This window comes from Hylobates moloch, unplaced genomic scaffold, assembly GCF_009828535.3.
Source record: "Hylobates moloch isolate HMO894 unplaced genomic scaffold, HMol_V3 SCAFFOLD_19, whole genome shotgun sequence".
In the NCBI taxonomy this organism is placed as follows: Eukaryota; Metazoa; Chordata; class Mammalia; order Primates; family Hylobatidae; genus Hylobates; species Hylobates moloch.
The window spans coordinates 48,530,540-48,543,499 of record NW_026652294.1 but is presented as its reverse complement, the minus strand read 5'-3'; the positions used below and the strand labels follow the sequence as shown (position 1 = coordinate 48,543,499).

At 46.7% G+C, this 12,960-nt stretch overlaps 1 protein-coding gene across 2 annotated transcripts in view; it reads left to right on the top strand.

Moving 5' to 3' along the window:
• The window catches only part of DCAF7 (DDB1 and CUL4 associated factor 7), a 46,090-nt gene extending 34,435 nt beyond the window's left edge, over positions 1-11,655 (top strand). Inside the window, exons 5-8 of one of the 2 annotated variants that reach the window (XR_004245319.2) lie at positions 2,090-2,299; positions 3,517-3,634; positions 7,314-7,551; positions 11,592-11,655. Coding sequence is in view for 1 of the 2 variants with exons in the window: in XM_032138040.2 (XP_031993931.1) it covers positions 2,090-2,299; positions 3,517-3,634; positions 7,314-7,486 (501 nt within the window). In the remaining variant the exon portion in view is untranslated. Of the gene's footprint in view, positions 1-2,089; positions 2,300-3,516; positions 3,635-7,313 lie in introns of both variants that reach the window. The other variant, XM_032138040.2, reaches the window with a different exon arrangement.
• The last annotated feature ends 1,305 nt before the right edge of the window (positions 11,656-12,960 follow it).

The window sequence follows — 12,960 nt, the reverse complement described above, 5'->3', positions numbered from 1 at the left end:
AGGTCATCCATAGAATGGAAGCAGCAGGAAGCTGCAGCTGCCTATAGGCCAGAGGGACCATGGGAGGAGGCAGGGTTCCTGGAGCCCAGGGGCTGGATTTACCTGTCAGAGACGCTTCTAGGAACAGAGAGAGGGGAGGAGAAATACCTTAGCTTCTCCCTGCCTCCCATCATCCATTTTCCCACCAAAGCCTCTCATGGCTGAACCAGCCAGAAACAGCCAGCAGATCTGAGACCCTGCCAAATGCACGCTGTAGGAATCAGTTCTCTTGTGACACAGAGAAGAGCAGGGAGAAAGGCCAGGAATGGATCTTGACAGCAGACAGGCCTGGACCGGCAGCCTTGTCTTGAAGGAATAAACCTGAGAAAGGATAGTGGCTCTAGAGAAACAGTAATAGCACCTCTCTAGCACGTTTGATTTTTCTCAGTCCACCTTTCTCTAGGAAAAGACTTGTTTGGAAGGCTCTCCAAACCTGGCAGATCAGTGTAAAAGAGGGTTTGGTGTACTTGGGAGTTGTCACCTTCTCTTGGTTTCCCAGTGAACCATGCTAGTGGAGCACTGAAGGAGCAGTCACTTAGAGCTGAAAAAGCATTACACACTCGGCCACACTGCCCATGGCACCTGTGGGATCTCTGTCCCTGAGGGTTACCAGGAGCTGGCATCGGGGGATATACATATTGATCAACATGGCTGTGCCTTAAAGCAGCTGTACAGTACTAGACAAAGCCTCGATCTGTCAGGCATGTCAAGCCTGAGTGCCTCCTTGTTGATGACTGGCCCGGTCCCTTTTGAACCACTTCTACTTCCTGCCATAGAAAGACAAGCATAATTTCTACATAGCCAGAATAAAAAGGAATTCATGAGGTTAAACAGCAATAGATGCTCATTTGGCAGTGTCCCTCAGTAGGCAGAACCTCAACACTGGAGCTTCAATTCTAGTCATGTCTCCCCAGAAGTCAGCTGTCATTAGCCCCAGAAGATGAGTTTTGTTTGGCATTAGTTTTTCTGTTTCTCTCTCTACTTGTCTGTCTCTGGCTCTCTCTTCGTCCTCTTTTTCTTTTTTTTTTTTAAAGACAGAGTTTCGCTCTGTCCGAGGCTGGAGTGCAGTGGCGCGATCTCGGCTCACTGTAATCCCCGCCTCCCAGGTTCAAGCGATTCTCCTGCCTCAGCCTCCTGAGTAGGTGGGATTACAGGTGCCAGCCACCACGCCCAGCTAATTTTTTTGTATTTTTAGTAGAGATGGGGTTTCACCATGTTGGCCCGGATGGTCTTGATCTCTTGACCTCATGATCCGCCTGCCTCAGCCTCCGAAAGTGCTGGGATTACAGGTGTGAGCCACCGCACCCAGCCTTCGTCCTTTCTCTGAAGCTCTCCATTGCTCTCTGCCTCTGTTTCCTGATAGACGTTAGTGATATGCAATGTTTGCAGCAAATAAAAGCAGAAAACAGTGATTCAGAACCTAAATTGATTCACTTATGATCACAAACCAACTAGGAGAAGAAACAACATGTCCTAGGACAAGAGGATGCTACTAAACCTATTTGTGAATACAGGAACATCTAGGCCTCCCATGACTCAAAATTTCTGTTATCTCTTTCTTGCAAATGAGTCTCAGTTCCAGGTTTCACAGTAGAATCAGCTTGGCTGCTATTAAGTGGCCACAGGAGGGCTCCTTTCACCTCTGTGATTGATGATCTAGGCCTTAGTGGGCTCATAGACCTGCCTCTGATTGTGCACAAGGCCCAGGAAATAAATGTCTCATTCTTGCTGTGTGGCAGAAGACAGCCACTGTTCTGTTGGTCAGCAGGGTATGTGCCTTTGTTTTATCACAGAGGTTGGAGGAAGAAGACTTGGAAAGCAGAAATGTGGGAAGAAGCCAGCCAGTTTCTATAGCAGAATGATCTTCCATCTTTGGGAAGCCACTGATTATTAGAGCTCTCGGGTTTCAGTACTCACACTGTTTGGGCTTCATTTACCTGCTTCTGTGTCATGAGTGAGGTTTAGATGAACTGGACGTGGCAGATTTCCCTCCTATAGGAAGAAGAGGTAATGGATCTGAATCTGACTGGAGCTTCTTGTTCACCAACAGGTCTATGATATTGCTTTTAGCCGGGCCGGAGGTGGCAGGGACATGTTTGCCTCTGTGGGTGCTGATGGCTCAGTGCGGATGTTTGACCTCCGCCATCTAGAACACAGCACCATCATTTACGAAGACCCACAGCATCACCCACTGCTTCGCCTCTGCTGGAACAAGCAGGACCCTAACTACCTGGCCACCATGGCCATGGATGGAATGGAGGTGAGTACTCCCCTCAGGCTGCCATGGGCCCTAACTCCAGCACTGCTTAGTATATCTAGAAGGCTGGTTCTCAGCTGGAGCAGTTTGGCCCCCAGAGTCTCTTTGGGAATGTCTGGAGGCCTTTTTGATTGTCACAGCTCTGGAGACGCAGTTGGTACTATGGCATCTAGGGGGTAGAGACCAGGGAGGCTGCTAAATATCCTACAGTGCCCAGGACAGTCCCCCAGCAAAGTATATCCTACCTAAAATGACAGCAGTCCCGGGACTGAGAAAGCCTAATCTGGAATAAGAATTACTTGTTAAGAACTTTTAATTTTTGAAGAGTTTGAGTTAGAGCCAGGAAAAGCAATATTTAAAGCGTAAACCAAATCGTATGTGCCTTTGGTGCTGAGTGAAAAAGCAGATTTTCCCTTCTGTAGTCTGGACAGATTCATCTAGCTTTAGCAAACAGATGTAGAAATGGCAGCTCTCTGGCCAGGCGCTCTGGCTCACGCCTGTAATCTCAATACTTTGGGAGGCCAAGGCGGGTGGATCACGAGGTCAAGAGATCGAGACCATCCTGGCCAACATGGCGAAACCTCGTCTCTACTAAAAATACAAAAATTAGCTGGGTGTGGTGGCGTATGCCTGTAGTTCCAGCTATTTGGGAGGCTGAGGCAAGAGAATCGCTTGAACCTGGTAAGCAGAGGTTGCAGTGAGCCGAGATCACGCCATTGCACTCCAGCCTGGGAGATAGAGCAGGACTCCGTCTAAAAAAAAAAAAAGAAAGAAAGAAAGAAAAACAAATGGCAGCTCTCTCTAGTCCGTTACTTGATAAAAGAGGTGAATTGTGGGTGGGGAGAATGCATTGGTTGTCCTTGGTTTGGTGGTGCTAGCACCTCAGATTCTGCTTTGGCTGGGCTCTCATTCCATTCATCTGAGATGCATAGAATTCTTTCCACATGCGCCCACTGGGACCCAGGATTAACCAGACTCCTATTGCCTGCTTCTGCATCTCCCCTATCAGTCTAAAGGCCCAGTGTTGCTCAAGATAGAGACTGTAAGCTACCCATGTCCTTTGTCTTCTTTTCCCTCAATCCTATGGAAATCTTGTCTCTAGTTCTTTAAATCCACAAATGAAAATTATGCCTAAAAAGATTTTTGCATGTGGATAGTATTTTTTGTTTTTTTCTGTGAAACTCTGATGATTCCAGGCCTTTTACTTGTTATTTCCGCAGGTGGTGATTCTAGATGTCCGGGTTCCCTGCACACCTGTCGCCAGGTTAAACAACCATCGAGCATGTGTCAATGGCATTGCTTGGGCCCCACATTCATCCTGCCACATCTGCACTGCAGGTAATCATGGTGGGGAGAAAGAAATCTGGGAGGGATGGAGGAAATCTGTTCTCTTGGCTCCTTAGAATTGTAGTTGTTACTGTTTTCTAAGGACAGTCTTGAGAGGTTTATACAAAATGACTAGCTGGAGCCTCTCCACACTTGTGAAATTCAATCAGTACAAATTTTTAGACGATCTTGTACCCTCATGGACATCAGAACATCTTCCATATATGATTTACATCATGTGTCAGTTATAGGGCTGTGCCTTGTACTGTCCCCCTGAAATCTGGGTGGCACAGAGGACTCAATTCCAGGAATATGGGGAAAGGGAGACATCCCTCATGGATGTAACAGAATCTCTGGGACTGAGAAGATCAACATCTCCATGGGACCTTTCAGGTTTCACTATAACAAACCCACAGTGAGCTCTGGATGCATCGGAGGGCCCCACAGAACTTTGCCTGGTTGTGGTTTGTGACTTGTGGTTTTCATTTCACTGTTTCCCAGACCAAAGCTAGCACCCCTTACTGGCTGGGCGCAGTGGCTCACGCCTGTAATCCCAGCACTTTGGGAGGCTGAGGCAGGTGGATCACCTGAGGTCAGGAGTTCGTGACCAGCCTGACAAACATGGTGAAACCCTGTCTCTACTAAAAATACAAAAAAAATTAGCCAGGCGTGGTGGCACGCACCTGTAGTCCAAGCTACTCAGGAGGCTGAGGCAGGAGAAGCACTTGAACCTAGGAGGTGGAGGTTTCATTGACCGGAGATTACACCACTGCCCTCCAGCCAGGGCAACAGAGCAAGACTCTGTCTCAAAAAAAAAAAAAAAAAAATCCCTTAAAAATATGTTGGGCCAGGCACAGCGTTTCAGGCCAGTAATTGCAGCACTTTGGGAGGCTAAAGTGGGAGGATTGATTGAGGCCAAGAGTTCGAGACCAGCCTGGGCAGTATAGTGAGACCTCATCTCTACAAAGAGTTAAAAAAAAAAACTATCTGAGTGTGGTGGTGAATTCCTGTAGTCCCAGCTACTTAGAGGCTGAGGTGAGAGGATTCCTTGAGCCCAGGAGTTTGAGGTTACAGTGAGCTATGATTGTGCCACTGTACTCCAGCCTGGGCAACCAAGCAAGACCCTGTCTCTAAAATAAATTTTAAAAAAAGAAAAGAAAGGCTGGGTGCGGTGGCTCACACCTGTAATACCAGCACTTTGGGAGGCCAAGGCAGGTGGATCACGAGGTCAGGAGATCAAGACCATCCTGGCCAACATGGTGAAACCCCGTCTCTACTAAATACAAAAATTAGCTGGGCGTGGTGGCACGTGCCTGTAGTCCCAGCTACTCGGGGGGCTGAGGCAGGAGAATCGTTTGAACCCAGGAGGTGGAGGTTGCAGTGAGCTGAGATTGTGGCACTACCCTCCAGCCTGGTGACAGAGTGAGACTCCATCTCAAAAAAAGAAAAATATGCTGGCTGTCAATGCACTTTTATTGTAGAAATAATGCCAATCTGTTATTTAAATTGAAAACAGTGCAGAAGCATATTTAAGAGCAAGGTGAAGGTCATCTTTTCTCCTTCCTATATCATTTCTGCCTCCATCCCCCTCTGCATAGATGACCTCTATCAACAGGTAATGTGTCTCCTTCCAGACCCTTTTGGTGTACTTTCAGGGATGTACATCCATGCCCCCAAATACAACTATATACTTCTTCCTTCTGCACTGATAGGATTCTGTCCTAGCCCTGTGGTGTTTTGCTCCTTAACTTTTTTAGTGTGTTTTTTTTTCTTCTCCTCACTAATCAGGAGCCTTATAATGGACAAGGTTTGTTATGGAGCCCAAGAAGCAACGTACTCTGGTGTTTTTCTGCCATTTGAGCATTATTTGGAAGGCATGAAGCTTTTCCTGATTTTGGCCGTCTGCTCGTGCCTGTATGTCTCCTTGAAGAGCAGCTGGGGGCCTGCTGCTGCCTTCTGTACCTCAGATTGTGGTCTTTCTTCATTAGTCCCCTCTTTTTTTTTTTTTTTTCCAGGGGTGTATATAGGGAGGGATAGAAGAAGCAGAAAAGAAAGGTGTCATCCATTATTCATGGAAAGCAGGACTGGCCCCGTAGATGCCCCATTTTCTGCTCCTGGCTGCTGCCTTTGTCCAGCTCGCTGTTATTTTGTGTGTTGCACCTGCCTTGAGCCCCTTCAACCGAAGGAGCTGTTGCTCAAGTGTGCTCGGTTGAGCATTGAGGAAAAGGAGCTTAGTGCTTTAGAGGTGCAATTCCCTGACCTCTTGGCATTGATCGTCCCTGGGAGAGGGATCTTGCACCTGGCCCAGACTATGCGGCCTTGGCAGGAGACTAGTATTGCCCACAATTAGCCTATTAGGGTTTAGTTTATTCAGATTTTCTGTGTATCTGAGACCAGCTTTCATCAGAATGCATGGCACAGTCAGGGTACACTGCAGCTCTGAAGGCCATTGCCTTTTTTTTTCTTTTTTAAAAATTAACTTACTATTTTGATTATGAAAGTAATATAGGCCAGGTGCGGTGGTTCATGCCTGTAATCCCAGCATTTTGGGAGGCCGAGGCAGGAGAATTGCTTGAACCTGGGAGGCTTTGGTTACAGTGAGCCGAGATTGCACCATTGCACTCAAGCCTGGGCAACAGAACGAGACTCCATTAAAAAAAAAAAAAAAAAAGTAATATGAGCACATTACGGATCACTTAGGAACTAGAGAAAAGTAAACATAAATCCTAACCTTGCCATCTTAGTATTGCCATCATTCTCATTTTAATATATTTCCTTCTAGTTATTTTTCATGTGCTTTTATATATTTAAGGTGATTACTGTCTTTCCAGTGTTTCCCATAGCTATTTTCTTGGACTTATTTACTTATTTTTATTTTTATTTTTTTTTTGAGATGAAGTCTCACTCTGTCACCCATGCTGGAGTGCAGTGGTGTGATCTCGGCTCACTGCAACCTCTGCCTCCCGAGTTCAAGTGATTCTCCTGCCTCAGCCACCCAAGTAGCTGGGATTACAGGTGTGCGCCACCACACCTGGCTAATTTGTATTTTTTTTTTTTTTTTTTTTAGTAGAGATGGGGTTTCACCATGTTGGCCAGGCTGGTCTTGAACTCCTGACCTCAGGTGATCCGCCTGCCTCAGCCTTCGAAAGTGCTGGGATTACAGGTGTGAGCCACCATGCCTGGCCAGGAAAGAATTTTTTAACAGCACATATCAGCACTACTTTATCAGTCTTCTTCTATATAACACCTCACTGAAGCATTAATGTCCATCAAACGGAGAAGAAACGCTCTCATTATATTGAATGATCAGAGAAGGATCTTTGTAACCACTCAAGTATTTTAAGCAGCTGCAAATGACATGTTTGGTATCCCCTTGTCCACTCCTGATACCTGACCCAGATGAGAAAGACTCATTAGTGCAGTGGATAGAGCCTGGGGACATCTGGGAGATGGAGTCAGGGCCTCAGTTTGAGTTCTGGCTCTGCCACTCACTTGGCTGAATAGCTGTGTGATTTGGAACAAGTGCCTTAACATTTCTGAATCTCAATTTCCTCATTGATAAAATGGGGGCTTAAAATAGAACCGCCATCACGGGGGTGCTTTGTAAACTGTGACTTGCTCCTGAAATGCAGGGATCATCATCCTCATTGCCTCACTTGTGACCTTGCTTGCTGGCTTTCTTTGTCCCTAGCGGATGACCACCAGGCTCTCATCTGGGACATCCAGCAAATGCCCCGAGCCATTGAGGACCCTATCCTGGCCTACACAGCTGAAGGAGAGATCAACAATGTGCAGTGGGCATCAACTCAGCCCGACTGGATCGCCATCTGCTACAACAACTGCCTGGAGATACTCAGAGTGTAGTGTTGGTGCCGCTGTGCCCACGAGGCAGGGGCTTTTGTGTTTCCTGCCTCTGCCCCACCCCCAAAGTAAGAAGAAACATGTTTCCAGTGGCCAGTATGTCTTTCATTGCTTTGCACCCACTGTTACCAGAAGCTGCTCTAGGAGTTCCTGGCCAGTCACCCCGTCGCCCTCTGTGGCAGACTCAGTGCTATGTGGCGCCTCAGCCCAGGGCTGAGTTTTAAGATTTTCTCTCCTTTCCTCTTCTCCTTTGGTTCCTCAATTAAAAACGTGTGTATATTTGTTTGTCAGGCGTTGTGTTGAGGAGCAGTTCACGCACTGGCTGTGTCTATTCCTCTGCCCAGGTGTCTGTGTGTTTGCTGCCCAAGGCAGCAGTCCACGTCTCATCCATGTCCATGTTCGTGTTAGCACTTACGTGGGAACAAATACCAATTTGTCTTTTCTCCTAGTATCAGTGTGTTTAACAAATTTTAACTTTGTATATTTGTTATCTATCAGGCTAATTTTTTTATGAAAAGAATTTTACTCTCCTCCTTCATTTCTTTGTCTTATAGACCTCCCTCTTTGCACCTTCTTCTCTTCCCTCAGTGCCTGGAGCTGGTACTGGGCCCCTGGCCCCATGAGCAGTTTGCCTTCTTGAGTCACTGCCTGAGTAGTACATACCTGACCGGGAGTCCAAACCACCTTGGTGCTCTGAAGTCCACTCATCACACCTTTATTAGCCTGGCTCCTCTCAAGGGCATTCTGGGCTTCTAAACAGACATAGGAAGCCTCTGTTTACTCTGAAGCACCACTGTCCAGCCCCATTGGTTCCCACTGGGAGCATGGTAGAGCTGAGAGAGACAGGCTCTCAGGGTACCTGACTTGAGGGGAATCGTTTCAGGAAGCTGAACTTTAAGCATATTTCCAGTACATTCTTTCAGAGTCTGTTTTTCCATCCAAATATAAGCCCCAGGCCATTCCACTTAGTGTCTTTTCAATGATAGGCAAGAATGATATCTGAGTTGAACTTCGGTGCTTCTGTTGGTTGAGTTTACTGTGCCTGGTGGTATATTGGGCATTCTTTGGATTGAGTGCTCTGAGGTGAGAGAGTCTTCCCGAGAGGCATCCTGTCTGTGCTTCCAGCCCTGAACAAGACCTTACATGAGAGATGGACGGGTGGACTGCGGCAATCCTGGGCTGTCAAGTGGATAGATAACTAAAAAGCATTATACTGTGGGTAATGAAAAGGGAGAAAAAAAAAAAGAAGGAAAAGGAATTATAGACCCTCAGGGTCAGCCAGTTAAGAGCTCTACCCACACCTGTCAACCCCTCTCTCCCCCAGTTTAGGTTCTGAGCAGTATTGGACTTGTAGCCTGCAGTTGTCTTTTGACTTGCAGGCCACAGGTGTCTTTCCATTATGTGAATGAGTTCCATGGAGGGGCATGTGTGTGATTCCACCATTAGATGAGCCCTTGGGGCAGGCAGTTTGGGACGTGCTCTGGGGGGAAAGTTGGCTGGTTCCTTGCGCTCTGCTCCTACCTGAAGGTTTTTAAGTCCCTCTGAATTGCTCATCTGCGATTAGTAGAGTAGCAGGCCTGAAGGACGATGGTTTTGTCCTCTGGCTCTCACCTGCTTAAGAAGTAAAACAGTAACTTTGTTCTTCTGGGCCCTTAAGCTTTTTTGGTGAAGTCTTCCTTTTCAGAAGTAGATATCATTATATGCCAAAAGTCTAGCTCTTTGCTTTACCATACAGGGACCTGTCCCAAAGAAAAAGGCTCTTTTTTTAGCCAGGGTATTTACCCTTCTACCCTTTTACTTTGTTGTTCTGATTTTAGGACTCTGGCTGGCCATGTGCTTGCAGTTGCCTCTCCTACATTTGCCACTGGATTTGCACTGCATCATTTGGAGATATAAAGCGAGCAGTTCTTGGTCAGAACCCTCCTCTGCTTTTCATTGTGTTTGATAATGGTTACTGGGTCCTTCTCTCAAGGGTAGCAAGGCCAAGCTGATGGCTGCTTGTTTAGGAGGCCATCAGTTCCTTCCTGTGGAGAAGGGTCTGAAATGGAAGTCAGTGGTAGAAGGGGCTGGTCTGCTGGGCAGGGCTTACATCCACTGAGTTCTAAGATTCCTTTCCTGATCTGCACCTAAGCCTGGTCTGTATGGTGGAATTTGTCAGCTGGAACTCAGAAACAACAACTTGAAAAACAAAATTAGGATATATTTGCATAAGATAGCTATTTACTCTGGAAACCAACAACTTTTGAGATTTCCCTTGCCCTGTGGACGCCCAGCCCCTGTCATCCTTCCTTAGGTCCTGCAGTACAGTCTTCCCCTGAATGCCACCGGGGACCCAGGGGAGACTCCACCCCCCTAAGCAAGCACACACATACTCACAGTTGATGAGTTGCTGGTCTTTGAGTCCCAGCTCTCTTACCCTCCCTTTACTCCACCAGCCCGACGACCCATGACTGAGGAGGGGATTTTTACAGTCTCAGGATTTAGAAAGCCTCTAAGCCAGCCATGCTCCAGAAAGCACAGATCTGTTGTAGTTGCAAAAACAACTCTCTGTAATTTGTTAAGGTTCTCAAATTGACAGCCAGCGAGACTGCCCTTAGCCTGAGTCAGCCTTCCTGGGCCATAAATTGGGCATCCGTGATGCTAGGTAACTGTGGGAACAAGATGACAGCTCAGAGCAGCCATGGGTGATGTTTGGTGGTAAAAAACCTACAGGCGTTTGGGGTCCCATGATTGTTCCAGATCATGGCTCTTCCTGGTTGTGGGTTTGTTACAGAGCAGGAGAAGCAGAGGTTATTACAGTTATGCAGACTTTCCCCCTCCTTTTTCTCTTCCACTTGCTTTTCCACTGTTTCTTCCTGCTGCCACCTGGGTCTTGAATTCCTGGGCCGTGAAGATATGGAGGAGCTGCAGGGTTTACCACATGTGGGAGGGCAGCCCAGTACTGTCTCTCTGCCTTCCCCACTTTGAGAATATGGCAGCCCCTTCCATTCCTGGCTTGGAGTAGGGGAGACCATTGAAGTAGAAGCCTCAAAGCAGACTTTTCCCTTTACTGTGTGTACTCCAGGACGAAGAGGGAAGATCATGCTTGATACTTAGATTGGTTTTCCCAGGGAAGAGGGTGGAGCAGAGCAAAGTCACTGTGAACCCTGGGCCAGGCCCTGGCTGGGCCAGCTCCTGAGAGCGTCTCGTGTTGCAGAGCCTTGCCCACTTCACCCACCTGCACCTTCTCCTCTTCCCACAGTGTCACTGCTGCTAATGGTCAAAGTCAAATGTGTGGCCACATGGGATGGGCTAGGTCCTCTCAGGCTACTTTCTGGATGTCATTTTCAAAATATGGAAACATGCAGGTGCCTTCCCAAAGAGGCTTGGACTGGTATATCCAACCAGAAACAAATAAGCTAAAGAAAGTTTAAACTCAAGAAGAAAGATGTTGACAGTCTATGTAACAGCCGGAAAGTTTATAGGCACCCACCTTTGGGACAACCCAGTGATTATGAACATGTGATATCTACTATTTAAAAGAAATGTTCTCACCTTGGGTTGATTGTGGTATACCATGTGTTATGAAAATTGTTGAGCTGAAGCTTTGAATCGATTTAGTTGAGTCTGACTCACTTGCTTTGGTTCCTGTGTATTTTATTACCCCTCTTGTCAGTGACTTTGCCTCCCTACCCCATCCAGAGTGAATTTGTAGCATGATTGTATAAACCTCTATGTAGAAAATGGAGATTTCTTGCTCTGAAATGTTAAGCTCTAACTGATCCATTTCTGTGCCCTTTAGCCTAGTTTGTCTGAACTTCCATTCTTGTTATATATTTAAACTTTCCCTCTATATTATAGGTTTTGTGGCATCCATGGTCAGGTGGAGAGGAAACTGCCCCTTGCAGAACTGTACTGTAATATTTTTCTTTTATAAATATTTTCACAGGACTGATTGTACACAGGGCTTGTAATAAAATTTTAACACTGTGCTGTGAAACAACTATGGGGAATCTCCATTGAAGGCTACTTCAAGGGCACCTGAAAGTGGAGTGTTATAGCTATGACTTTCTATTTCTTGTTTCCTAAGTAAATTAAACCTAATTTTCACCCTTTCATTCTGTTTCAGCCTCCTGTATAAGAAGTACCGTATTTTCTGCCCATCATACTTTGTAATAAAACTTGAACATGTATGGATTGACTGAATTTCTTTTTGTGACGAATTCAGTTCTTCCCATTTTGTCACTTTGGTCATGTTCCATAGACAGTGGCAGTGCCCCAGCCCGAGCCGGGCAGTCTACTCATCACCTTTTGTATCCTGTTTGGTCATTCACTTGTTAATTCAGTGGAGCACCTCCTCTATGCCAGGGGACATGGCCCTCAAGTTGGTTGCAGTCTACCAGAGGAGACATCTTCATAAATACTTGTGGCCGGGCACAGTGGTCTGTGATCCCAGCTGAGGCATGGGGGTGGCTGAGGTGGGAGGATCACTTGAGGCCAGGAGTTCAAGACCAGCCTTGGCAACATAGCAAGACCCTGTCTCAATCAATCAGTAATTTTTATTTAAAAAAAAATTTTTTTTAGGCAGATTAAGATCTAAGACAAATCTTTTTTTTTTTTTGCATTTCTTTTTTTTTTGAGACGGGGTCTCTCTCTGTCACCCAGGCTGGAGTGCAGTGGCGCGATCTCGGCTCATCGCAACCTCTGCCTCCCGGGTTCAAGCGATTCTCTTGTCTCAGCCTCCCGAGTAGCTGGGACTACAGGCATGTGCCACCACGCCTGGCTAATTTTGTATTTTTAGTAGAGATGGGGTTTCATCATGTTGGTCAGGCTGGTCTCAAACTCCCGACCTCAGATGATCCACCCACCTCGGCCTCCCAAAGTGCTGGGATTACAGGTGTGAGCCACCGTGCCCGGCCAAGAATTTAAGTTTTATGAGTACCTGCTGGTCCTGTTGGAACTGTGCTGCTGTATAGTCTGACAATGTATATTTTGTGAGAAATACATGAGTCCTGCTCTCTGGTTTTTAAGGAGACAACAGAGAGTAATACTATTTATAGGCTAGGCTATGCTGCAGCAACAAACCCCCAAATCTCAGAAACTGAGCACTACAAAAGCTTATTTTTTGCTTACACAAAGTCCTCTGGGCCGGGTGCAGTGGCTCAACTCTCTAATCCCAGCACTTTGGGAGGCTGAGGGGGGGCAGTTAGCTTGAGGTCAGGAGTTCGAGACCAGCCTAGCCAACATGGTGAAACCCTGTCTCTACTAAAAATACAAAAAGTAGCCAGGCATGGTGGCGCATGCTTGTTGTCCCAGCTACTTGGGAAGCTGAGGCAGGAGAATAGCTTGAACCCGGGAGGTGGAGGTTGCAGTGAGCCAAGATAGCGCCACTGCACTTCAGCCTGGGCGACAGAGCAAGACTCCATCTCAAAAAAAATGTCCTTTAGAGGTTGATTAGCCTTCTTCCACGTTACAGCTACATCATCTAAATATGTGAC